Genomic DNA, 27823 nt, shown 5'->3' on the forward strand with positions numbered 1-27823 from the left:
ACTGATATGGTAGATCCCAGATACTTGAAGGCATCTACTCTCTTTAGCTCCACTCCATCCAGCTTGATGCTTTCACCTCTATTCTACTCTTCCTCTGTACACTTCATATATTCTGTCTTTGTCGTAATTATCTTCATCCCTCTAATCTCCAATGCTAACCTCCACTCATCCAGTCTTTGCTCTTTCTTTAGACTCACCCACTAAAACATCATCTGCAAACATCATGTCTCACAGAGTCCCCACTTGTACGTCCTCAGTCAGCACATCCATCACAATGTTGAAGAGAAAGGGACTCAATGCAGAGCCCTGATGCAGACCCACCTCCACTCCAAAGCTATCTGTCATGACCATTCCACTCTTCACCTGTGTCTTGACACTACTATACATTTCCTTCACCAGCCTTGCACATTTTTCTGGCACCTTTCTCTCTCTCTCTCAGGCATCTCCACAGCTCCTGCCTCTGCACTCTGCCATAGGTCTTCTCCATGTCTATGAACACCATATGTAGTTCCTTATGTTTTTCTCTGTACTTTTCAGCCATCTGGCTCAATATAAATACTGGTCTTGTTGTTCCTCTTCCAGGCATGAAACCAAACTGACCTCTGGAAACCTCAACCTCCAACCTTAGTCTCTCATCCATTATCCTTTCCAGATCTTCATCATATGTGATAGTAATTTAATTCCATGGTAGTTTCCACACTCTTGAACATCTCCTTTCTCCTTGAAGATAGGTAGCAACACATTTTCCCTCCACTCATCTGGAATATCTTCCTGCTCCTCTATCTTGAACATTAACTTCCACAGTAAATCTATTCCTTCATCTCCCAGGGCTGTCCAAGCCTCCACTGGGATCTTATCTTGTTACCATGTTGTTTTTAATTCTTTTAAGAGCTTTCATGACCTCTCTACTCCTCTTGTCAGTCCTGGGTATGGTATTCCATCATCATGGTGATCCCTTGGGTTCTCCTCATTCAGCAAACCATTTTACTGTCTAATGTAACCATTAAAGTCAGTGAAGCCCAAGAAGTCCCAAGTTGGGAGTATACATTAAGACAAACATCACTAATCCCCTTCCCCCTTTCTGTTGCATCCCCCCACACATTGCCTTGAGACTGTGATTCCCACAAATATATAAACAAATATAAATTAATATTTCCTGCATTACTTTTTTTTTTTTTAAACATTCTGAGCTTCCTGCATAAAATCACACAGCTCCAGAGGTCTGTTAGTGAAAATTATCACAATAGCTGGTCCAGCAAAATGCTTAATCTGGTAGTTTTTGGAATCAAAGGCAAATGAGTGATGTACCTTTAGTATTCTGTCTGATTTTCACTTCAATAAGAACCACAATCTAGCAGTGATTGGCACTAACAGCATAATCCCTATCAGTGGTCAATATAGATTATACAATCTATGTGGACGACAAAATGGAAGCAAATAGCTTAATTCTTTATTTATTGTTATGTAGAATGCCTTAGTGATGAGAAGGGGGGATGAACAGGAGAGAAATGAGAAAAGAACAAGCAGGAAGAGGAAGAGAGAGGAAAGCATGGGGGAGAACTCTGCATCATAGCAGTGTGTTGGGTTAGCCCCTTTCATCTGCCTGGCCACCCTCACTCTTTCTTCCCTTTTTCCCCTCCCCTCAAGGCCTGGAAGTGCTGCTTCCATTTTCTCTGTTGTTACCTGAATCTTTGACTATAAAGACATACATGTGAGCCACCCAGGGGAATTGCTTTGTTTGCAGCATACATCACTTTGAAGTTTATTATATCATACTGGCCTATAGGGGAGGCCTGTGCTGGCTGTTCTTGTCGTCTGGGTGGGTCAACTCATGTCTTCATTTTGTTAGTGTTCTGTTATCAGGTCAGTGTCCCATCTTGTCCTCGTAGTTAGCAAGGCTTGTGGAGTGTTTATTCGTCAAGAGTCGAGCTAACTTATTTGTCTATTCTCTTTAGCTCCAAATGTGACTGGCCCTGTGTGTGCATGAGTTATTTGTTTGTCAGGTGGTCAGAGGATAATCTTTAGTATCTTTTTTATGTAGGAGGAGCATTGGCTAAGGACAATAAAATTATAATAAAAAAAAGGCCCACTGAGGTACTGGACCACAAACAGAGTCAAAAGCAGTCATCAAAAATTAAAGGATAAGTGTCTTGAAACCTCCCTCTTGAAAGAGTTCAAGTCATAGGAAGGAAGAAATATAAAGGCAGGAAGGGAGTTCCAGAGTTTACCAGAGAAAGGAATGAATGATTGAGAATACTGGTTGGAGTTCAAGTCATAGGAAGGAAGAAATACTGAGGCATGAAGGAAGCTCCAGCGTTTACCAGAGAAAGGGATGAATAACTGAGAATACTTGTTAATTCTTGCATTAGAGAGGTGGACAGAATAGGAGTGAAAGAAGAAAGTCTTGTGCAGCTAGGCTGTGGGAGGAGAGGAGGCATGCAGTTAGCAAAATCAGAGGAGCATTTAGCATGAAAATTGTGGTAAAAAATAGCAAGAAATGCAACATTGTGGTGGTGAGAGGCTGAAGACAGTCAGTCAGAAGAGAGGAGTTGATAAGACAAAAAGATTTCAATTCCACCCTGTCTAAAAGAGCAGTATGAGTGGAAACCCCCTTATACATGTGAAGCATACTCCATACATGGATGGATAAGGCCCCTGCACAGAGTTACCAGCTGGGGGAGATGAGAAAAACTGGTGGAGATGACTCAGAACACCTAACTTCATAAAAACTGTTTAAGCTAGAGATAAGATGTGAAGTTTCCAGTTTAGATTATGAGTAAAGGACAAACCGAGGATGTTCAATGTCAAAGAGAGGGACAGCTGAATGTAACTGAAGAGGGGATAGTTATCTGGAAGGCTGTGTTTAGTTGATATATGGAGGAATTGAGTTTTTGAGATACTGAACAATACAAGTTTGCTTTGCCCCAATCAGAAATTTTAGAGGGATCAGAAGTCAGGCATTCTGTGGCTTCCCTGCATGAACAACCTGAAGGGTTGAACGTCTACAAAAAGACATGGAAAAGTGTAGGGTGGTATCATCTGTGTATTTGTTTTTGCATTGTCGTCTTCCTTTTCTCCAGACCCATTAATTTTAAGGGGATAGGGTCTGTCTTTTGAGAGACTGAAGAAGAATTGAATGCAGATCAGACAGCTATAATATTCTGATGAGCAAGAGGGTTGGACCATTTTTAAGGGAAGCTTGCTCATAGGTTATTAAAGCCTCATCTTGTGGTGTTAGACATATGTGTTTCTCTCTAGAATGTACAAGTGTGAGTTCTTTCCTGCAAGTCGAATAAATTTAAAGTTATATTTACCCCTATTGGTAAAGGCAGAGGTGGCAACCTCCAGGCAACTGTTGTGTACAACTCTTGAATGTGTCGTTTTGCCCTGCACTAAGCTACAGGGTTAGTAGTCAAGGAAAACTGACATGAGATGAAGAGGCAGTTGTGAGAGGGACTGAGTTTGAGTCATAACAGTATTAACAACTGGTAAAATACTCACCATGCTTCCTTGTAATGTTGATACTTTAGCTGCATGTTCTGAACGTGCATGACCTGTAGGTTGAATAGGATTGAAGGCAGGTGATAAAACTCTTCTTGCACTTTGCTGGTTATTACCACGGCTACTACTCTGGCTTCTGCTGTTGTTGCTGCTGCTGCTGCTGCTGTTAGTTTTGGACCTTGCTAGAGCAGCCATTCTGCAAATAATTTCATGAGTGTCACTTCTGTCTATATTCACACAACACTGCATATTGTGACTGTAGGCAACTCAGGCAAAATAAGCACTGGCCACATGACATCACAGCATCCTTCCACTAATCATGCCATTTCCTGCTGAGCACAGGCACAACAAAATATTTACTACAACTTTCACCAGTATTATTACTTTCCTCAACTGCCTACTTATATTTCCCTCCTACAATAATTTATTAAAACTGGGGCTACTGTGGTACAGTAGTAACACATATAGAGAATGATGGGTCCACAGCCCTTTTATCTGCAGTTCTGAAAACTGCATACTTTGTCTGTAGGGTGTCATCTGTACATAAAAGCCTGTGTTTGATACTAAACAGTGTGGGTAATTGCTAGAAAGCAATGTTTTTTTTGCATCATCAAACTGTCTTCATAAAGGCTTCACTCAGGCTTCACTTCAAAGGTTATAAATACCACCTTAGTCAAAATCTACATAGCACTATCTTCCCCACCAACAGGCCCCTATAATTCATGTTGTGAGTGTATTTATTCCCTTGGCTGACTCTAACATGGTATAAACTGTTGTAGAACATAGTTGAAGCTAGTTTCTCTGGCCAACCATATTGCAGTCTGTGGGAGCAGGGCATGCCAATGAGTACTTCAACTATAAACAGTGGGTCCTGCAAGCTAATCATTGTGAGCTCAGGATCTGTGAAACAGTGAATGTCTATGTCCAGTGTCACACAGCCAGGCCAGATGTAAATATTGTTGATATTTCTAGAATGTGCCCACCATGTACAGGTGTGAGTCTTGGTGCTCTGCTATTTTATTAACAATAATAGTAGTCTTTTCTAATGTAAACACAACAATGTCTTCATCCTGATGGGAGAAATGGGAACGTGTGGAGATTAATGTAAGCTAAGACTATGCAAAACTGAATGAAAGAGTGAGTGTTAAGACAGAAAAACTTAGAGGCATGAAAATAATTGATTAACCATAGTAGTAACAGTAATAAAAGGATGTGTAAGGCCAGCTGTGCTGTGTTTGGACTCATGTGTGAAGTATGGTGAGCTAAGAGACTGTCCCTTTCCACAAGGGAGCCAAAGGTGCTAAGAGTGTGAAATGGTGTGTGTGTGTGTGTGTGTGTGTGTGTGTGTGTGTGTGTGTGTGTGTGTGTGTGTGTGTGTGTGTGTGTGTGTGTGTGTGTGTGTGTGTGTGTGTGTGTGTGTGTGTGTGTGTGTGTGTGTATTTACCTAGTTGTGCTTTGTGGGAAAAGAGCTATGCTCATGCTGTCCCATCTCCATATCTTTTAATATCCAGTTTAGCCCTGAATCCATGTATACTTTTTGCATTTACTACCTCCTCATCCAGACTGTTCCATACATGAATACTTCAATAAGGGAAACTATACTTTCTGATGTCTCTTCTACAAGCACTCTTCTTCAGCCTCTTTCCATGTCCCGTCGTATCACATGTATCCCAAACCATCCAGTCATTCTGGTCCACTTTCTCCACTCCCTTATATGCTTTATATATCACAAAAAGGTCTCTCCTTTCTCTCCTTTTTTCCAACACTGTTAGATGTGTGTGTGTGTGTGTGTGTGTGTGTGTGTGTGTGTGTGTGTGTGTGTGTGTGTGTGTGTGTGTGTGTGTGTGTGTGTGTGTGTGTGTGTGTGTGTGTGTGTGTGTGTGTGTGAGTGTGTGTGTGTGTGTGTGTGGCCTGGTCTCGACCACCCCATATGGGATTGCTGACCTGGCATATAGAAAAACACAGATAGTTTATTATCATTATTATCACTATTATTATTGTCATTATTATTATTAACATTAAACAAGTTATTTTAACTTTCTTAATATGTACACCACAATAGTTTTTGGCCTTTTGAAGGATCCAGGCTATTATAAAGTTTGTGCAAGCAACCAGCTCATGTTGTGTTATCAACTAAGAAGTAATGATTAGTTGGTAAGAAAGGATGTTTATTCATAATAAGTTTAATAACAAGTTAAACGTGAAGACAAAAGTATGTAATGATAATAACTGATTATTATTATTTTTATTATTATATTCAGTGATCCAAATCTCTGGAGTCAGTAAGCATAATCACTCCCTTTAATCTCTATAGTGCCCTGTCTTTTTTTTGCTGTGTATTGACTGCAGAGAAAGGGGTCCCAAGCCCCTACACTCTGTTCCTTTCTGTTGCCTCTTACAATGTGCAGGGAACACAGTGGCAGTATTCTCACTGCCATACCACAGGAAATGAATGGAAAGCAGTTGTGAGTGCGTGAAGAATGACAAGGCTCTACTACCTCCAAGGGAGGCACCACACATCAATTGTCTTACGTAAGTGTTGGGCAATCAGGTGTGGAAGGGGAGAGTATTTACTATTAGGAGCCTTATTCTGGACCAAATTGTCCAAGCTGTGCTGCTGATACCTATAAAGAGAGGGGCAGGAGTAATGGAAACAAGGTGTTTGAAGAGTGTGTGGAGAAACCTGCAAGGATAGAATAAGAAATAAAGAGGTAGGAAGAGTTGGTATTTTGAGAGAGTCAGCTGGACAGGCAGATCAGCAAGATAGTTTGGGCATGTGAAGAGAATGGAGGACAGAAAACTAGTAAAGCAAATAATGAAATTAAATGTGCATTGTTGAAGGTTAAGAGGAAGTCCATGCCAGAGTGGATGAAATGAACCAAGGGTTTATACAAGGACTATAAAAGCTCTTTTTCTCCCATTACAAACATCCTTGGCCCAGCTGTTCAACTAGGAACAAAGCATGTGGGAATGTTCCCTTATATGCTTCATCCAGAACTTAATTATTACAGGACAAGCAAAGTTTATGGTATTTTTGTAAATATGTTGCTTTGAGTTTAAGTTGAGTTAAATTTAAAACTCCTGACAGGACACTCACAGTAAAGGCAAATCCAATACCTTTCCAATCAGGTAATTTTTGGGTTGGCTTTTGACTGTTCTGTCACTGTATAAGCAAATGGTAACATCAATAAAAATTTATTGTTAAAAAGACAAAAAAATTTTGAGAATCCTACACTTTCTCAAGCTGACTTTCAATTTCTTATATAATCTTAATACAGTTATATTAACTGTGCAGTATGTGGTGTAAAATCCTAAATTATAACATCTCATATAAAGGATTCAATATCAGAAGTATGACATAAGAAAATATATATTCAGTAGACAGAAGTTCAGAAACAATCACTGCCTAACTTCAAACAGTTGGATACTAGGCAGAAGTACTGACAGTAATCTATGAGTGTTTTAAGGAAAATTTAAGCTCAGTACCACCACTGCAGGTGGCAGGTGTGGCACCCACCTTGGTGTTACTCTGTTCTGCATTATGGGTTTATCTGCAGCTTCTTACAGCTCATTCCCCATTCCTCCCTTGTTCTCATCAACATAGCAGTCAAGAAAAGCACTGCTATCAAAAAATATCTACAAACTTAGTAATCAGTGTTTTTAAAAAAAAATCAGGTAGATTCACAAATTTACTTAAGAGAATTCTATTCACAGCAGATGGTGTCCAATTATACTTCCCTTCTTTCCTATAACCTCCTGTAGATGTCCTGGGATGTTTCCAAAGTATTTCGATAAAAGTCCTTGTCAAGTTAGGCCCACAACCTGACAAGTCCTTGCAGGGAAGTGAGTATTGCCAGTGTTAGGTTGTTTATTGTTTAAGATGATTGACATACTATTGTTTAAGATGACTGACATACTATGAGTAGAGCAGTGACAATACTATTCCAGTTATACACTGGTGTATATGAAGGTTGGTTTGCTAGCACTGTTAATATAAACTTTTCTCCCATCAATTTCAGCTAAACGGTAATGACATATCCAACATTCACATGGGTCAGCTCTTACTACCTAATGGTACATTGCCGAGCAATATAGTTTCCGTAAATGTCTCTCTTGTTTTTTTTGCTTACATTGTCTCACCTAATAATTTCATCCCTAGTCTCCATTTGTTCTGCTAAAGGTAAATTTTGAATTGGTAAGCAGTTCTACTAATTCTGCTTCAGAATATTTAACTTGTTTCCCAAATGTCCTGAACAGCACAATTAACTTATTCTCAACACTAAGTGCTAAAGCTAAAGTCTGCTTCAAAAAATGAGTTTTTGAATGCCTGTTTGGTCTTCATTTTTGTGAATGGAGCATTCATACATGTTGTCAATGGAAGAGGGTAAATTTAGTTTGGGCAGATTAAATCCCATTTTTTTTTTTTTGTATGTGTGTGTGTGTGTGTGTGTGTGTGTGTGTGTGTGTGTGTGTGTGTGTGTGTGTGTGTGTGTGTGTGACTTCTCATCCAAGTAGAATATAATTAACTAATTCCTCATATAATGTATCCTCTACCATGGCCTCTACCAGACTAACCTGGTCTACAAGATCAGAATTTTTCTCATTACTGCTGTAAATTTTTACAAGTATGTTCTTTATGGTTGTTTGCTTGCCCTTTATTTCATGCATGCTAGTGGTATGAATAAATGTTTCTAGATCCTTGCTCAGGGTGGTGATGCTTCTCTTCAGGCCTCCTGATTCATTTTATTTTTTTTAGATTCTCCATTTTTATGTTTTCTAGGAAGATGGTATCACAAATCAGAGTATTAAGTTAATTATTAGGCCAAACAAGTTTTGTACTTGTATGGCATGAAGCACCAGAACCACCATGCCACTGCCAGATGTATCTCACTCTATTGCTTATGTGTGGCCTTTGTCATTCTTTAGTGCACTTGAATGACACACAGAAATGGGTTTTACAAGCACAAATGGTGGGCACAAATTGAAGAACTAGCAAGGATCCAGTTCAGAGGACCAGTTTGGTGACAAAACATCACATATAACTTGATACAAACATGCTAATACCAAGTCCCCCAAATGGGTTAGCACAAACATGGTGCAGTCTTGGTCATTAGGTCAACATGCCAGAAGCTAGTCATTTATACACTACTGTCGAGTGACTGATGATCATTAACACAATGCTTGCTGCCCCCCAAGGACTGAGGCTGAATATCCAAACTTGTGAGAATTGTCTCCGGACAAATCACGTTTCCCATATCATAATGTCATATTGATTAAGGAAGATGGTGGAGCAACAGTTGCTGGTAAATCAGTAGTGATAGGTCAAGATGCATGAACTCTGGAAATGACTTATTGAGTTGCAAAATAGATGAAAGGAAATATGTGCATAAAATTTAATGTAACAGGCATAGGGAGCATGGGTCATGATAGACTGTTTAAGAAATTGTTTACAAATAAAATATTGGGAATACCTTTTTTTTTTTTAGCAAGAAAAGAGACTGGAACAGATATAGCATGGTATGAATGAGTTGCATATGAAGACTATACCATAAAATTGCTATCTATCTATCTATCTGCTATAAAACTGCTATGCTAGTGGTTACTTCCTGGATGGCAATATAGAATATGATGATGATGACGGTGATGATGATGATGATGATGATGATGATGATGATGATGATGATGATGACGATGATGATGATGATGATGATGATGATATCAGCTTTTAATGCATTAAATGCAAAACCCTCTTTATGAAAATGCAAATTCAGACAAACTACAAAAGAAACTTACAATGCTTGTTCTCTGGCAGATGTTGGTCCTTTACAATCATGATCTGTTGGATGTCTATGTCGCAAGCAGTAGTTTTGTCTGCAAGATTCACACAAAACTGGTATCATCTCCTTAGTTTTACAACCATCTGCAGAGCACTTGTTTGTATAGATCTGGAAAAAAGGAAAATAATTGATAACTTTAAAATATGTAAGTATAACAATCTTGAATATAAAATTTCCTTTCCAGCCTTCTGACAGTGACTTAATAAAGTAAAATCAAGTTCTACAATTGAAAGAAGTACAGTAAGTTCTTAACTTGCTCATTGCCATCAATAAGATATGGGGCAATGGTTCTCAAAGAATTTTTGTGAGGAATCCTGTCTGGAACTTTTGAATCCTCTGTGACCCACAGTGAAGAAAATGTTATCAATGTTATTTTGAAGTTATTAAATATGTTCTCCATTCTTTCTTAATTAAGTTAATGGACAATGAACAGATAACAAAATATGCAAGGTCAGTGACTGACTGGCCGGCTAGCTTAGTGGCTGGTGGGCCCATTAACCAATATGTGCATTTGATACAGGAGTGTTTCCTGTCTGACCCATCACTAGGTGGAATCCAAGGGGAGGGAGGATGTTCAGAGATGAATGGACATTACCCATGTAGTTTTTCACTGGAATGTCAGGAAATAAAGATCAATCCCCAACAAGAACAAGAACAAGACTGCATGAGGGGAGTAACTATTATAGTAGCATGGAAGCAGTGGTTGGACTGAGTGAAGACCAGAGTGAGTGGAGGGCAAAGAGATGAAGACAAGGAGGAAATGGAGCAGAGAAAAGGGTGAGTGCAAGCAATATAACCCAAGGTGAAAAGGTAGAAGATTTTAAGAAAATAATCAAAGAGCAGATGGAGGAGTTCAAAGAGGCCAGGATTGCAGAGAAAGTGATGGTGATTAAGATTAATAAATATTAGTAAGGGGTGCTGTAGATGAGAAGCAGTATGATTTTATTTGGAGTGAAAGAGAAATGGCCAATCAGGTCAGTGAGGGAGAAAAACCTGTAACAGGTGGTAAATAGAGTGGTGGAGAAAGTGCAGAAAGAGGTAAGAGATTTTGTGAGTAAAACAGCTGATTATCATAGAATTGGAAAATTTACAGAGGAGAGAGACAGGCCAACAAGATTTGAAGCATAGAAAGAGAGGCAAAGGACAAGAGCACTATACACCTGTGGTTGAGAAAGGAAAGACTGAGTGAGATTAAGAAGGTGGTGTAGGATAAAAATGGGAAGAGGTCAAAAGAAGAAAAGAATATTTATTTATTTATTTTTATTTTTTGGTAATGGATGTGGGAGTGAAAAAAAATGGTACATTTCAAAGAGGGTACATTTCAAAAAAAAAGATTGAAGTTAAAAGACATAGAGGAACAATGAAAAGTGGCCTTTACAAATATAAGTGGGATCATATTGATGATTCACCTGAATTATTTTTTTGAGAGAGAAAGAGCTTGATATTGTTGGTGTTGTAAAAACAAACCTGTATGATACAACAAAGCCAGTGAGGATTGGAGAAGGCCAATATAATGTATGGACAAAGAATAGAAAAGAGAAAAAGGGTAGTGGAGTGATGTTCATAGTGAGGGAAAATGTTGAAGTGGAGGAGACTGTTAGTGGTGAAGGGAAGGCGGATGTATTGGGATTGAAAGCCAAAGTGAGAATGGAGTAAGACGACATACACTTCATTGTGGTCTGTGTCCTCCCCCAAAACAAATGCATGAGAGTCTTGAATATGATGACATGATGAAGGGAACAGTGGAATGTCTGGAGAGAATACTGGAAGAGAGTGACAGAATCATCATGATGGGTGACTTCATTTGTAAGGTGTGCTGGGAGGAGTAGCAGACTTGGGGAGCTGTGGGACTGTGGAGAGACAGATTACTACAGTTGGCAGTGGAACAATGACTGATGCAGTGGATGGGGGAACACAGAAGATCTAGGAGTGAAGGTGAATCATCCACATCAGATATAGTATAGTATTTACCAAAGAATCACAAATACTTAACAACATTAGAGTGGAGGCTCCGTTAGCTATGAGCAACCACATAGTTGTGAGGTTTGGAATCAGGGATGAGATGGGAACAAGTAGGAAAGAAGAGCACATAAGTGGATGGGATAATTTCCATAATGCTTGTGGATTTCAAGATAAATAGGAAGAGTTCTTAAAAATATGCAAGGAGGAAGAAAGTAAATTTATGCTGAGAAAACTCAGAGATAATGAAAACAAGGAATGGTTTAATATCAGATGTGGGGTGACAAGAAAAAAAAAAAAGCAGCATGGAAGAAATGGAGATGGCAGAGATAGTCTTATCTTTGGAATTAATTTAAGAGAGCAAGAAATGATAATGTTATGATTCAAAGAGAAGAAAAAAGCACAAGAAAACATGATTGACAAATGTAAAGACCAACTGAAATTGTATTACAGACATGTGAATGGGAAACTGAAAACAAGGTAGAGTATTTACCAACTAAAAGTAGACAGAATTATATATGAGAAACAAGCAGAAATGGTAGAAGTCATGAACAAATGCTTTCATAAGGTGTTGTTACAACTCAAACTCAGCCCCTCACAACTGCCTCTTAATTTCAGGTCAGCTTCCTAAGGCTACTACCCTATGGCCTGGTGCAGGGCAAACAAATACGAGTCCAAGCCCTCATCAGCCACAAATGGCAAAAACTTCCCTCACAACCCCACTCTAGTCTTGAGCAAGGTCACCACTGAGTTACAATTTTTTTTTTTATGTAGGAGGGACACTGGCCAAGGAGAGAGAAAAAAAAAAAAAACACTGAGATGCCAGTCCCGGAAAAGTATCCAAAACGGTAGTCAAAAATTGAAGGATAAGTGTCTTGAAACCTACCTCTTGAAGGAATTCAAGTCATAAGAAGGTGGAAATACAGAAGCAGGCAGGGAGTTCCAGAGTTTACCAGAGAAACGGATGAATGATTGAGAATACTGGTTAACTCTTGAATTAGCGAAGTGAACAGAATAGGGGTGAGAGAAAGAAGAAAGTCTTGTCCATGGGAGGAGTAGAAGCATGCAGTTAGCAAAATCATAAGAGCAATTAGCATGAAAATAATGGTAGAAGATACGTAGAGATGCAATATTGCAGCGATGAGAGAGAGACTGAAGACAGTTAGGGGAGAGGAGCTAATGAGACAAAAAGCTTCTGATTCCACCCTGTCTACAAGAGTGGTATGAGTGGAATCCCCCAGACATATGAAGAGTACTCCATACATGGACGGATAAGGCCTTTGTATAGAGTTAGCAGGTGGGGGGGTGAGAAAAACTGGCAGAGACGTCTCAGAACACCTAACTTCATAAAAGCTGTTTTAGCTAGTGATAAGATATGAAGTTTCCAGTTCAGATTATATGCAAAGGACAGATCGAGGATGTTCAGTGTAGAAGAGGGAGACAGTTGAGTGTCAGTGAAGAAGAGGGGATAGTTGTCTGGAAGGTTGTGTCAAGTTGATAGATGGAGGAATTGAGTTTTTGAGGCATTGAACAATATGAAGTTTGCTCTGCAGCAATCAGAAATTTTAGAAAGATCAGATGTCAGGCGTTCTGTGGCTTCCCTGTGTGAAATGTTTATTTCCTGAAGTGTTAGACGTCTATGAACAGACGTGGAAAAGTGCAGGGTGGTATCATCAGTGTAGGAGTGGATAGGACATGAAGTTTGGTTTAGGTCATTGATGAATAATTAGAAGAGTGTGGGTAACAGGACAGAACCCTGAGGAACACCACTGTTAATAGATTTAGAAGAACAGTGACCATCTACCACAGCAGCAATAGAATGGTCAGAAAGGAAACTTGAGATGAAGTTACAGAGAGAAAGATAGAAGCTGTGAAATGATAGATGTTTAAGAATCTTCCTGTTGAGGATAGATTAAAAACTTTAGATAGGCAGGAAATTAAAGCAGTAGGACAGTAGTTTGAATGATTAGAATGGTCACCCTTTTTAGGAACAGGCAGAATGTAGGCAAACTTTCAGTAAGAAGGAAGAGTAGATGTTGACAAAAGCTGAAAGAGTTTCACTAGGCAAGGTGCAAAAACGGAGGCACAGTTTCGGAGAACAAGAGGAAGGACCCCATCAGGTCCATAAGCCTTCTGAGGGTTAAGGCCAGTGAGGGCATGGAAAACATCATTGCAAAGAATTTTAATAGGTAGCATGAAGTAGTGAGAGGCTGGAAGAGAGGGAGGAACAAGCCCTGAATCGTCCAAGGTAGAGTTTTTAGCAAAGGTCTGAGCGAAGAGTTCAGCTTTAGAGATAGATGTGATAGCAGTGGTGCCATCTGGTTGAAATAAAGGAGAGAAAGAAGAAGAAGCAAAGTTATTGGAGATATTTTTGGCTAGATGCCAGAAGTCATGAGGGGAGTTATATCTTGAAAGATTTTGACACTATTAATGAAAAAGTTTTTGGCTAGTTGGAGAACAGACTTGGCATGGTTCTGGGCAGAAATACAGTAAAATCCCTCTCATCCGGCATTTGAGTATCCGGCAGCTTCAAGTATCCGGCACATTTTTCCCCAAGCCTTAAAATCAATAAAAATCAATGTGTACTCATAAAATCGATTAAATTATGATTAATTATGAGGACGGCACAATCCCCGAGTTACAAAAACAGTTCAATGTTAAGGATGCGATATTCATGGCTTCACTTGCTTGGCTAGACGTTAAAAGGCAAACATTAATGCGATGTTGGCGCAAATTGTACCCTTTGATGATGTGTGATGATGAGGATGATGAGTTTGAAGGGTTTGTAGGTGGCATGAAAAATTCGGTGGTGAGCGAGCTGAGGGAAATGGAGGGGAAATGTGCAACTTAAAGTGACAGATGAAGCATTACAGGAATGGGTGGACGTGGACGAAAATCAGGCCGTAACATTCACTCTCACAGATGAGGAACTTATCAATGCTATAGTAGAAGATCGTTTAGAGAAAATTAGTGATGATAGTGATGATGATGATGATGATAACGAGCCTAAAGTAACTTGGGAACAGGCTGTGAAACATATAGCTGGCTTTGTCAGGTTTACTGAGCAGTGCACATACATGTCAACCCGAGATGTTATGACCCTTCACTGCATTGAGAATGAGTTTTTGCTGCAAAGAAGAAGGAGTTGCAAACAAGGAGACATTAGAAACTATTTTAAAGTAGCTTGTAAGGGAAAAGAAGTGGGACAAACAAGTACAGAATCTGATGATGTTGATGACCCGAAGGGTGTTGAATGAGAGGTGTGGGGAGCGAAAAAGTGTCACAAACACTCGTACATTTTCATATCTTTATTGTATGCTATACATGTTGGCTAATATTGAATAAAGCAAATAAGTGTATACGTACTTTATTTTTGTAACCCATCAACTTATTTATAAGAGGAAAGTATTAAAGAGAATGTCAGTACAGTAGTATTGTGTGTTGGTGAGTGAGGTGCCAGCGCGGGAGGCGACGCGCGGCATGGCGATCAGCTTATCTTTGTTATGGTAAGATGCGTGAGTGTAGGGTGGTGATTGTGGACATAATTTCACTTCTATTCAAGTATCCGGCATGCTTCAAGTATCCGGCATGTCGGCGTTCCCGTTGATGCCGGATAAGAGGGATTTTACTGTATAAAGTGCAAGAGGTTCTGGTGATGGAAGGCTTAAGTACCTTTTGTAGGCCACCTCTCTATCATGTATAGCATGAGAACAAGCTGTGTTAAATCAAGGTTTAGAAGGTTTAGGTTGAGAAAAAGAATGAGGAATGTACACTTCCATGCCAGACACTATCACCTCTGTTATGCACTCGCCACACAAAGACAGGTCTCTAACGCAGAAGCAGTAGTCATTCCAAGGAAAATTAGCAAAATACCTCCTCAGGTCCCCCCAACTAGCAGAGGCAAAACACCAGAGGCATACAACACTAGACATACAACACTAGATAATGCTAAACTATCTCCCTTGCTGGGAAAGGACTCGCCTTGACCACGTTCTAGGCAGAAACATACAAGCCTGAAGCCACATACAAGGCTTTAATACCCTGTGAGCAACCACCCTTAAAAGGCTTCCAACCCACTTGTTCAGCAGCATACTAGACCTCTCTAATCCATATTTAACTTGTTTTCAATCTCTCAAAAGACAGACCTGATTCCCATAAAAATTATTAGACTGGAGACAAAGACAACCAAACATATGAAACTATTCTCTGATTGTGGCAGACAAGACACTTCACGGATAGCCCAGTAGCATTTTAAAATGAAGAAGACACTAGACTCTCACAAGATATATAATTCATGATTCTCAACAGAGGGGGCAACGGTCAGCTCCCTCAAGATGAACGCAACACAGAATGACAAACACACTGAGTTGACCCTAGGCATCTAAACCACCCTCCAGATAATTAAAGCAGTCAAGCCAAGGCTACATTTATGGGCCAATGCAAATAATATGAATTGTGAGGTGTATGGCTAATATTTGCCCCCGTATACTAGCTGACTTATTCCCCCAAATACACCTCACACATGGCTGATTCTCTGCGCACATCTTGTCACTGGTAAGAATAACAGTCAACTGAGAAACTGAAGTGGTATGCAGAAAAGGTCATGTCAGTTATGAGCTGGATGCAGCTCATAAACCTTGTAAGAGGAGCTCACAAGCAATTTAAGTAATGTAGAAAAGTTTGCATCAAGCTATGAGTAATCGTAGCATGTCCTTGTAGCGTAGTGCATCAAGACATTACAAGTCATGGATAAGGACTCCTAAAAAGCACAAGAGCTACTCACAATGACAATGGTAGACCAGCAACAACTCTTAGTACAATAGCACTGAAACATTTTGGTTAGGTTTGGTTATATTTTACTTGAAAAAAATTAATTCAAAGTTTCGTAAGAATTTAATGGCCATTACAAGGGAGTGAAGGTGGGGCAAGTGTGATTTGGTGGGAGCAGCATGGCCCAAGGCCTTGCCCAATTAAACCTAACCAAGCATCAACAAAACTAATGTATGTCAAAGTAGTTAAGTTAAATTAGGTGTGGCCAGGTTTGGTTTAGTCTAGATTGGTTTGATTTAGTTAATGAAATGGATTAGAGTGAAAGAGAGCACAGATTCATTGGGCTGAAGTGATCACATATCTAAACATGTAAAATGAAAATAAGGTGTTGCTATAACAATAATGCTTAAATAAATAGTATTAAGCAATTGCACAAATGCAGGGTTGGATCCATGCTGGCAAGGTGTACTGGTACTGCTTGTTGGTACTCAGTAGACCACTACTTTATTCATAGCTGAGGTGGGCACTGTCTGCCGCCAAAAGTAAATCCACACGTATTCTTTTTGAGATATGATTTATTGAAAGATTCTCATCTCTGCAATTATTACATTAATAAAATTTCTACTATTCACTTTAAAATGATAACAATGTACCACCATATATCCTTATTATCGTGATAAGTATTTTTAACCAAACACTAGCATTATTAGTAGTGGAAAATGCACTACATAGTGCCTTCTTATGAGTAGCTCATAAATCACTTGGCTCACATTTAGGAGTCGCCTTGTGAGTTTCTCTACATGACTCACAAGTCTAGCTCCTAACTATGAGGAAGATTTTGAAGTTATGAGTGGCTTTAAGAGGCGCTTTTATGAAGTTTTCTGCATACCAGCCATGAGAGCAGAAGTGTTCCCATGTTTCGAGAGGAGAGAGAGAGAGTGGAAAGGAGAGTGGGGGTGGCCAGGTGGATGAAAGGTGTAACCCAGCACCCAGTGCTATCTCACTAAGAAACACAGTATCTTTAATAAGTCACTACAATTTTATTAAGGAGCCTGACTGTAATCTTCTCTTCTTCTTTCTCACTCTCCTCTTTCTCTCACATGAATGACTGACAAAAGTTGACTTGCATAACAATGTATACAAGGGAACAAGAGTTTGTGCAGCCAACAGACATAGGGGGCACTAGAGTTGTGAAAGACATAACAATAACAGTACAAGAAGTGAAGAAAAGTTAGGTCAAATTGGATAAGGAAACCAGCAGGTCCAGATGAAGTGCCAGGATGGATTCTAAGGGAATGTAGTGAACAACTGGCAGAGAAGATAGGTGCCTCTCTGGAGGAAGGGAAAGTCCCCACAAGACTGGAAGAGATCAAACATAGTGCCAATCTATACATGAGGAAATAAGGAAGAACCATTAAATTACAGACAGTGCCACTTGCCAGCATAATAGCAAAATTGTGCAAAAAGTTGAGAAAAAATGGTGTGCGACTTCACACCAGCAAAAATTGAGATCAACTGAAGATGAACTGAATTTAGTCATCACTAAGAATGTTAGTGACCACAACCATCATATATCCAAGCCAATGTACAACTTCTTGCTAGCACAAAGATGACTAGATCAGTCTGACCACTATACAACCTCTTGCCAGCACAGAGATAACTACATCAGTCTGACAAAGACATAGCAGCTGAAATGCTAAAAGTTGAACCCAACAGAAAGATGGTTTTGTCAACAACAGTATGAGACCACAAGCAAACTCCTGTTCATGAAGGACATTCACATCACCACAGGTGCCAAGCCCAATCATCCACAGAAGTCTGTGAATTGCACCTGAAATTCCAACAAGGGCTTTCTACAGAAAGTCTGGTTGAAAATGTGTCAATCCAGAAGATCCAGAGATATTTTGATCCAGATGGTTGGAAAGCTGTGGAACATGTGTATAGAGCCTTGAGACGGTCAGCACAGTGGTTATGCGAGCTGTGTAAGCAAGATTTCAAAAACATGGATTCTGTGGACCGTGACTACTGTCTTCAGTGGATGCACCTGAAGTATACTGGCAAGAGAACCATGCCCAAGGACAAGTTTTGGATTTGTAGAGACTATTAGTGCTTAAAATATTCAGAGACTTTTAAATTTCTTTTGGTAACTGATGATGAATTAATTATTTTAACCCGTGCTTCAACAATTAATGGTGGAAATTTTTTTTTAAATGTCTCAACAATTGATGGTGAAAATAAATAAATTTGTGTTAAATCTGTATGCTGTTATTTTAACATTACCTTCCTTCATAATAATAAAAATAGTTACCAGCAAAATAGGTTGGGCGTCTATTTTTACCAGGATCGATAAAATACACTTTAAATCATGCTTGTCTATTTTAGTGGGACTAGAAAATAGCTTCTTCCATTTTTTTTCAGTTTTTAGCATATTATTGCCAAATGAATGCTAGTAAGACAGGGCAGTAAGCAGAGAGAGAGAGAGAGAGAGAGAGAGAGAGAGAGAGAGAGAGAGAGAGAGAGAGAGAGAGAGAGAGAGAGAGAGAGAGAGAGAGAGAGAGAGAGAGAGAGAGAGAGAGAGAGAGAGAGAGAGAGAGAGAGAGAGAGAGAGAGAGAGAGAGAGAGAGAGAGAGAGAGAGAGAGAGAGAGAGAGAGAGAATGCCACTACATAAAGATGGAGAAGTGCCTTCCAAGGGTTAGGAATTTCTGCCTTAGGATGATACATAAATAAATGCATCTATAAAATTACATACCTTTTTTTTCTTGTTCTTGCAATTATTTTCCATATGTTCATTCACTGCTAAATCAGGGGGCTCTCCTCTTTTGCTAGGAACTGGCTGGTCACATAGTGGACAAATGGGAACCTGTGCATCTGCTCTGTAGCTTTCAGCGCAGTTGTGAGCTGTGTACTTGTGGTGGTCAACACTGCAGGGAGCATATATTATTTACAATGCTTGCTGAACTTAAACTTGGCAATTATATTGCATTTTTGGTAAATAACTTTATTGCAAAAATGTAACTCTAAGAGAAAACTTACCAAAATTCTTTTTTGCACAAATTACATGTGAAGGGCAGGAAATCTGAAAGAAAAATATTAATAAATTATCTTGTCATTTATGGAGAAAAACTTTTCTTTAGCCAACAGACTTGGGTCTGAGTACATGTGCCAGCACTTGTGGGCAAGTACAAGTAGCAAAGAAAAGTACAAGAGAAGATCTGCCTGGTACTTTTTAGTCCAAATCCAAGTACAGTGCAACCTTGGTTACTGAATGTCTCCCTTTCCAAACACCTCGGTTTTTCATACAAAAATTCTAACTCATAACTGCTTCAGTTGCTGTACCATAATTCAGTTTTCGAACAAAATTACTTGATATCAAATACTATGAGGCATAGCAAAAGCTGCCATTTATTACTAATTTATAGTTTCTATAAAAATTCCTCTATTTTTTTTTTATATTTGGAAGAGACACAGAGGGTAAGACAGTAATTCAATCTTTGAAATAAGTTATATGAGATCCCACTGAAGAACCTTGATGTAAATAAACAAGGTTCAGCACTCAAAAGTAACCCTGAGCCTCCTGTGGCTCTCTATGACTCAACGTCATCACTACTGCACAACTGCTTTTTTCCAGCAACAAGATATCTAAGTATTATGGTCACTTTCATTTTGGTGGTGAGTGGGTTGCTCCTCTCTATGTCACTCTATAAGCCTTCTCTCACTTTAATCAGTGACAAAGAGAATATCTGCACAGTTTAAACAATATCATTTGATGAGTCATGTGTCCCTAAGTTCATTCAGTACATCCTTTCTGGATAAAAAATTTCTAAGCTGGAGATGTTGTGGAGGGGCCATCTTAGCAGTGGGAGCATCAGCTATTACCATGCTAAGACAGACATGGTGAACAGATGTCTGAGAATGGATTAATCTATTTTACATTGATTTCTACAGGGAAAATAGTTTCAGTTTTCGAACATTTCAGATTTCGAACAGCATTCAGGAACGAATTAAGTTTGAAAACCAAGGTTCCACTGTACTGAAATGTACACAAGTCCAGTGTACTTAGTGCAAATACAATTCAACATATTATTTATTTTTTTATGGCCATACTTATCTAAAATTCAGTAGCACATATCTAATAAAGAAGCATTTCTGAGTACTGATACCACTACCAATACCACATTACTGTAGCTACTTTCAGGACCTGTCACTGCATTTCATAAACATCACTGACTCAAATTATTGTCTGCAAGCTGACCTCTTCTTTAGTGAAAGATTTCTCTGCAATGCTTAAGATCCTTTCCACTGATACAGAAGATAGGTAATAATTGTGCTAATTTTGCTAGAGTTTGAAATTCATTCATATGCTCCTTCCAGTGTGTCAGTACACCCCTTTTTTTTTTTAGCAAAAATGCACAACTGACTCACATATCTTTGGATCTCAGTATCTGGAAAAAAAAATCTCCAGCACATGTCTTATATCCCTTGACTGTTGAGCTGAGGTAATGATAAAACTGAAGCTCTGCTTGAGAGTTTCCTGGACTGGGATTGAACTATCTTCCAGAAGTTTTGTACTATATGTATTATACCTGATTTTAGTAATTTGATCCATGTACAATGTTCCTAAAATTTCTAGACTAATAGGACGGAGGGGGGGGGGAGAGGGGGCATCTATCTGGAAATCATAAAAGTCAGGGAATTGCAAAGGTCTAATGACACTATCCACTCCCAGACATGTGCCCAACTTGGCCTGATAATTACATACCAATATTCATGACACTTTGGACTTTTACTATACTATTTCTAACACTTGATACAATATAAACAACAAACCAGAGGGTTTCATGTAAATACCATAGCAAAAAAATGCTTAAATAATAAAATGAACATAGTGATTCCCTCTCTCTCTCTCTCTCTCTCTCTCTCTCTCTCTCTCTCTCTCTCTCTCTCTCTCTCTCTCTCTCTCTCTCTCTCTATCTCTGTTTAATGCCCCTTGTGTGTGTGTGTGTGTGTGTGTGTGTGTGTGTGTGTGTGTGTGTGTGTGTGTGTGTGTGTGTGTGCGCGTCCATGCGTGCTTATTTACCTAGTAGCCTAGTTGTATTCGCCTAGTTGTGTTGTACAGGGCACAAGCCAAAGTTCCTTTTGTCCTGTCTCCATAACCACATTTATCCAGTTTCTCTTTAAACATGCGTACACTTTGCCACAACCACCTCTTCCTTCAAATCATTCCAGACTTCAATAGTTCTATAAAGGAAGTTGTATTTCTTAATGTTGGTTGAACATGCACACTTCTTTATTTTCTTCCCATGCTCCCTCATCTGTCTTTCTCCATCTTCTATCTGTGGTACCAAGTCAATTCTGTCTATTCTTTCTATATTGTTTATTAATTTGTACATTGTTATCAGGTCTCTTCTTTCTATTCTCTCTTGTAGTGTTGTAAACCCATCTCTTCAAGTCTTTCTTCATAGCTTAAGTCTTTCAGTTCTGGTACCATCTTTGTCGCTATCCTCTGTATTCTTCCCAGTTTCCGTATATCTTTTTTCTATGTGGAGACCAAACTACTGCTGCTTATTCCAGTTTTGATTATATCATGATTCTTATAATTTTCTTCACAATTTCTTTATCTAATTTTTTTTTCTATGTAGGAAGGACACTGGCCAAGGGCAACAAAAATACAATAAAAAAAATGCCCACTGAAATGTCAGTCCCATAAAAGGGTCAAAGCAGTAGTCAAAAATTGATGAATAAGTGTCTTGAAACCTCCCTCTTGAAGGAATTCAAGTCATAGGAAGGTGGAAATACAGAAGCAGGCAGGGAGTTCCAGAGTTTACCAGAGAAAGGGATGAATGATTGAGAATACTGGTTAACTCTTGCATTAGAGAGGTGGACAGAATAGGGGTGAGAGAAAGAAGAAAGTCTTGTGCAGCAAGGCCACGAGAGGAGGGGAGGCATACAGTTAGCAAGATCAGAAGAGCAGTTAGCATGAAAATAGCGGTAGAAGACAGCTAGAGATGCAACATTGCAGCGGTGAGAGAGAGGTTGAAGACAGTCAGTTAGAGGAGAGGAGTTGATGAGATGAAAAGCTTTTGATTCCACCCTGTCTAGAAGAGCAGTATGAGTGGAACCCCCCAGACATGTGAAGCATACTCCATACATGGATGGATAAGGTCCTTGTACAGAATTAGCAGCTGGGGGGTGGGAAAAACTGGCGGAGACGTCTCAGAACGCCTAAATTCATAAAAGCTGTTTTAGCTAGAGATGAGATGTGAAGTTTCCAGTTCAGATTATAAGTAAAGGACAGACCAAGGATGTTCAGTGTAGAAGAGGGGGACAGTTGAGCGTCAGTGAAGAAGAGGGGATAGTTGTCTGGAAGGTTGTGTCGAGTTGATAGATGGAGGAACTGAGTTTTTGAGGCATTGAACAATACCAAGTTTGCTCTTCCCAATCAGAAATTTAAGAAAGATCAGAAGTCAGGCGTTCTGTGGCTTCCCTGCATGAAAAGTTTACTTCCTGAAGTGTTGGATGTCTATGAAAACACGTGGAAAACTGCAGGGTGGTATCATCAGCGTAGGAGTGGATAGGACAAGAAGTTTGGTTTAGATCATTGATGAACAATAAGAACAGAGTGGGTGACAGGACAGAACCTTGAGGAACACCACTGTTAAAAGACTTAGGAGAAGAACAGTGACCATCTACCACAGCAGCAATAGAACAGTGAGAAAGGAAACTTGAGATGAAGTTACAAAGAGAAGGATAGAAGCTTGGAAATCAAAGCTTTGTGCCATTGAGGAATTGAGTTTTTTAGGCATTGAACAATACCAAGTTTGCTCTGCCCCAATCAGAAATTTTAGAAAGATCAGAAGTCAAGCATTCTGTGGCTTCCCTGCGTGAAATGTTTACCTCCTGAAGAGTTTGATGTCTATGAAAAGACGTGGAAAAGTGCAGGGTGGTATCATCAGCATAGAAGTGGATAGAACAAGAAGTTTGGTTTAGAAGATCATTAGTGAATAATAAGAAGAGAGTGGGTGACAGGACAGAACCCTGAGGAACACCACTGTTAATAGATTTAGGAGAAGAACAGTGACCGTCTACCACAGCAGCAATAGAATGGTCACAAAGGAAACTTAAGATGAAGTTACAGAGAGAAGGATAGAAGCCGTAGGAGGGTAGTTTGGAAATCAAAGCTTTGTGCTAGACTCTAGTTACAGAGAGAAGGATAGAAGCCGTAGGAGGGTAGTTTGGAAATCAAAGCTTTGTGCCAGACTCTATCAAAAGCTTTTGATATGTCCAAGGCAACAGCAAAAGTTTCACCAAAATCTCTAAAAGGGGATGACCAAGACTCAGTAAGGAAACCCAGAAGATCACCAGTAGAGCAGCCTTGACGGAACCCATATTGGTGATCAGATAGAAGGTTGTGAAGTGATAGACGTTTAAGAATCTTCCTGTTGAAGATAGATTCAAAAACTTTAGATAGGCAGGAAATTAAAGCAATAGGATGGTAGTTTGAGGGATCAGAACAGTCACCCTTTTTAGGAAGAGGTTGAATATAGGCAAACTTCCAGCAAGAAGGAAAGGTAGATGTTGACAGACAGAGCAGAAAAAGTTTGACTAGGCAAGGTGCAAGCATGGAGGCACAGTTTCGGAGAACAATAGGAGGGACCCCATCAGGTCCATAAGCCTTCCGAGGGTTTAGGCCAGCGAGGGCATGGAAAACGTCATTGCGAAGAAATATATATAAAGTTTGTTAACAAGCTGTATGTAGAGCTGAATATTCTGTTTATGTGCTTTCAGGCAGTTGTGTGTGCTGGATCATTACTCCCAAATATTTTTCTTGATTACTTTTCATTATTATTTCTCTTCCCATTTTGTAAATTCATGAAGGTCTCTTTTTACTTTTACCTATTTCCAACATTTGGCATTTTCTGGCGTTAAATTCTAGTTTCCATCTTTGGCTCCATGCATGTATCTTGTTAATGTTCTTTTGTAACTCCTTGCAGTCATTTTCATCTTTTATTATTTTCATTAATTTTTGCATCATCAGCAAACATTTATATAACTATTTAGATCCTCTGTCATATCATTTCCATATATTTGAAACATAATAGGTGCCAACACAGATCCTTGTGGTACCCCACTTGTCACTTTGTGCCCACTTGAATTAATGCCTGATTACTGCTTTCATCCATTCATCTCAATGCTGCTCCCTTTAGTCCTCCTTCATTCTCTAACTTCCACATAAGACTTTTGTGGGGAACTTACACACCAGTCTGTAATTTAATGGTTCCATTTTATTTCCCTCTTTGTATATTGGGACTATGTTAACTCTTTTCCATTCCCTTGGTACTTTTCCTTCTGTCAATGAGCTGCTAATTATATCCCATACGGGTTCTTCCATTTCTTCTCTGCATTCTTTTAATATCCATCCATTTACTTGATCTGGTCCCTTAGCTTTTCTAACATCCAGCTCTTCCAGCAGTTTCTTGATTCCTTGTCTCTATTTGTATTTCCTGTACTCCCTCATTCTGTGAAACCATGTTTAGTGCCATAAATTTGGTTTCTTTTGTAAACACAGATTGAAAACTCTCATTCATTAGTTCACTCATCTCTTCAGTAGTTTTGTAAATTCTTCCTTCCCTTTTTAACTTGTTTATCCTATCCTTATGTTTCACTTTTCTGTTTGTGTATCTGTAGAAGGGTTTGGGTTCTCTTTTGCATTTTCTTAATATATCACTTTCAGTTTTTTTCTTCTTCTCTTCTTATACCATATTCATTCCTTGCCTTTCTGTATTCTTCTCTAGCATTTCTGTTCAGTTGTTTCATCATTTTTCCTTCATGTTCTGTCCTTTTTCTTTTTTGCTTCTACACACCTGGCATTATACCACCATTCATGCTTCCCAATTTTCACTTTATAACTTGGTACAAACTGTTGCACCTTCTCTCTACACTTGCTAAAAAATATCTTCTATTTTCTTGCACTACTTTACCTTCAAATAGCTCTCTCCAGTTCCTTTTTCCATAAAATTTATTAGGTTCTGCAAAGTCTGCCTTAACATAGTTACATCTCCCATTTCTGTATTGTTTTTTTCCTGTGCAAAACTTTTCGCTCCTGTAGTACTATTTCTATTGTCATATGATCACTTCTTCCCACTGAAATCAAACAATGTATACTTGGTTTACTTTTTGGGTTTTCATAAACACTAAGTCTAACTGTGATGATTCTTTTCTGCATCTTGTTGGCTCATTCACCCATTATCTCGTTGTATTCACCACCATCATGGTATGCATAAGCTCTTTGCTCCATGACTCAACATTTTCTTTCACTTCCATTTCCTGCCAGTTAATTCCTTTAGTGTTAAGAGCACTTTGTTACTTTTCCTTATCATTTCCTCTATGCTATTTCTTATTTCTAGTTGCATATTTTTTAAATTCATTGATCTCACATGCATTAGTTTTTGGTGGTATGCATGTCACAATAACTTTCCTTTTTTTCACTTCCTCTGATCTTAATCACAACACTCAAAGTTTCCGCCATTCCATCACCATATTCCACTTCCTCAACAACAATATCCTCTTTTACCAATATCATCACTCCTCCTCCTCCCTTTCCTTTTCTGTCTCTCCTCCATGTGCTATATTCTTCCTTTGCAAATCGCAACTTTACTTCCTCTTTTAGTATGATTTCTGTTAAACATACCACATCTGGTTTATTGTTCTTTAAGTAGTCTTTAAGTTCCAATAAGCTCAACACCAAACCATCTACATTAGTATACATAATTTTTAAACTTATGTTTTGGTGATCTTGCGTGGTATCTTTGTGCCACCATTTCCTCACTTTCATGTCCACAGCTTTCCAGGTGAATCTTTTTGCTTGTTCCTGTGTTCTCTCCCCATTTTTTGACTGGGTCTCTACTCTCAATTCTTTCAGTTTGCTTCTCTCTTCTTCATTCAAGTCTCTTTCTATCCATATTTCCTTCAATCCTTCTACTTTTGCCAATTTTTCTGTTCTTTGCAAAAAATGTTCTGCTGTTTGTGACAAGAATCTTATTTTCATTGTTCTTGTTCCATATTCTTCATACTTTCCAATTCTGTAAACCTCTTCAATTTGTTCAATTATCCCCTCTTCTTCCTCTGCCACTTCTGTTATAATTTCCTTAGCCCTTTTTGCCTCTTCTTTCTCTCTAGCTATTTCCATGGGTAGGTTCTTCTCCTTGACCCCAAATACCACCACACACATCTTTCTCTGTACTGTGTCTCTCACAAGATTACTTTTTTTCCTTTATTATTTTAATTATTTTTATTAATTTTACTTGCTTTTCTATATCATTATTGTGTTCCTGTTGCTGTTGCCTTATTATCTCCTCCATGTCTACCTTTTGTTGTTGTTCTCTCTCTTCTTTCCAACTTCTGACTTCCTTTGTCACTAACTCCTTCACTTATCTAACCCTAACCTCTGTCTCTCTTGCAAAGTTTTCTTTAATTCCTTATTCTCTTCCTTAAGTTTCTTGATTTCTTCACAGTACTTCTTTTTTCAAGTCCACTATTTTTGTCATCTCTTCTCTCAGTTCTTTGTTTTCTTTTTCTCTTTCCATCTCTGTCTTTTACATCTCTAATATATCACTGAGTATCTTTTTTACATTGTCACCACCAACTTCTCTTTCTTTCTTCCACGCCTTTATCATTGCTGTTAAGCTATGTATTTCTTCTCGTATTTTCACGTTTTCTTTCTTCTGCCATCTTCCCTGTTGATATCACCAACCACCAGTATTTACCTTGTATCACTCTCTCATTTCTCCCTTTCAGCCACTTCTCTAGTAACACTTCCCCTTTCCCAGTGCCCACACCTCACACATGACCCTATTGTGGAGACAGGACTATGTGAGAGAGAGAGAGAGAGAGAGAGAGAGAGAGAGAGAGAGAGAGAGAGAGAGAGAGAGAGAGAGAGAGAGAGAGAGAGAGAGAGAGAGAGAGAGAGAGAGAGAGAGAGAGAGAGAGAGAGGAACACATATTCATCAACTCACTCTCTTTCATATACATATACTCATACCTATGTACATCCATAAACACATGAAGATACAAGATACAAATGCACATATGCATATAAATAGTCACACAAATGCAAACACATAAAAATTTACAATTAGCAGGCATACTCATTAACATTCACACTTGAATCACATATTCACACAAACCAAGTGTAAAAATACATATACTGTGGAATTCAAGAAGGAAACAGTAGCAAAACACAGAAACATAAACAAAACAAACATAAACAAAATAGAAAATTGACACATTTACAAATAAGTACCATACAGTGGAACTTCGGTTCATGCACTTAATCCATTCCGTGACTCAGTTTGCAAACCAAAATGTTCATAAACCAAAACATTTTTTTCCATTGAAAGGTCAACATATATGTAGGTACACACACATTACCATATTCTTCAAGATCGTACCGATAGTCAGTTTTGCCATGCTGTGTTGCCTGGCGATGGCAGAAACACAAACGCCATTTCTGTGTTTTGCTACTGTTTCCTTCTTGAATTCCACAGTAACATGCTTAGGCTTCCTGTTACCACTATCACTTTTTACTTTTTTTCAGGAGCCATAATGAGGGCTACAATAACTCAATAGGAGGAAAATAAGACCCAAAAAATAATGTTCACAGCACTTGGACCAACACTGTTCCAGCAGGTGCGGTGAAACATAGCTGAGCATGTGCTTGCCTACTGAGGAGCTTTGCAGGGTGTATGTGTTCACACAC

General features: G+C 39.0%; 1 protein-coding gene and 1 long non-coding RNA gene across 2 annotated transcripts in view; one reads left to right on the plus strand and one right to left on the minus strand.

The window, feature by feature from the left end:
* Window positions 1-27823, minus strand: part of LOC135106750 (AN1-type zinc finger protein 2A-like) — a 44955-nt gene that overhangs the window by 11498 nt on the left and 5634 nt on the right. The window contains exons 2-5 of the mRNA XM_064016016.1: window positions 19102-19144; window positions 18818-18989; window positions 9295-9446; window positions 3502-3697 (exon numbers count right to left, since the gene is read on the minus strand). Coding sequence (XP_063872086.1) covers window positions 3502-3697; window positions 9295-9446; window positions 18818-18989; window positions 19102-19144 — 563 coding nt within the window. The remainder of the gene's footprint in view (window positions 1-3501; window positions 3698-9294; window positions 9447-18817; window positions 18990-19101; window positions 19145-27823) is intronic.
* Window positions 5928-27795, plus strand: LOC135106751 (uncharacterized). Its single transcript, XR_010271450.1, has 3 exons — window positions 5928-6033; window positions 7264-7344; window positions 27662-27795. It is a non-coding gene; the product is annotated as an uncharacterized LOC135106751 (long non-coding RNA).

This window comes from Scylla paramamosain, chromosome 14 (assembly GCF_035594125.1).
Source record: "Scylla paramamosain isolate STU-SP2022 chromosome 14, ASM3559412v1, whole genome shotgun sequence".
Lineage (NCBI taxonomy): Eukaryota > Metazoa > Arthropoda > Malacostraca > Decapoda > Portunidae > Scylla > Scylla paramamosain.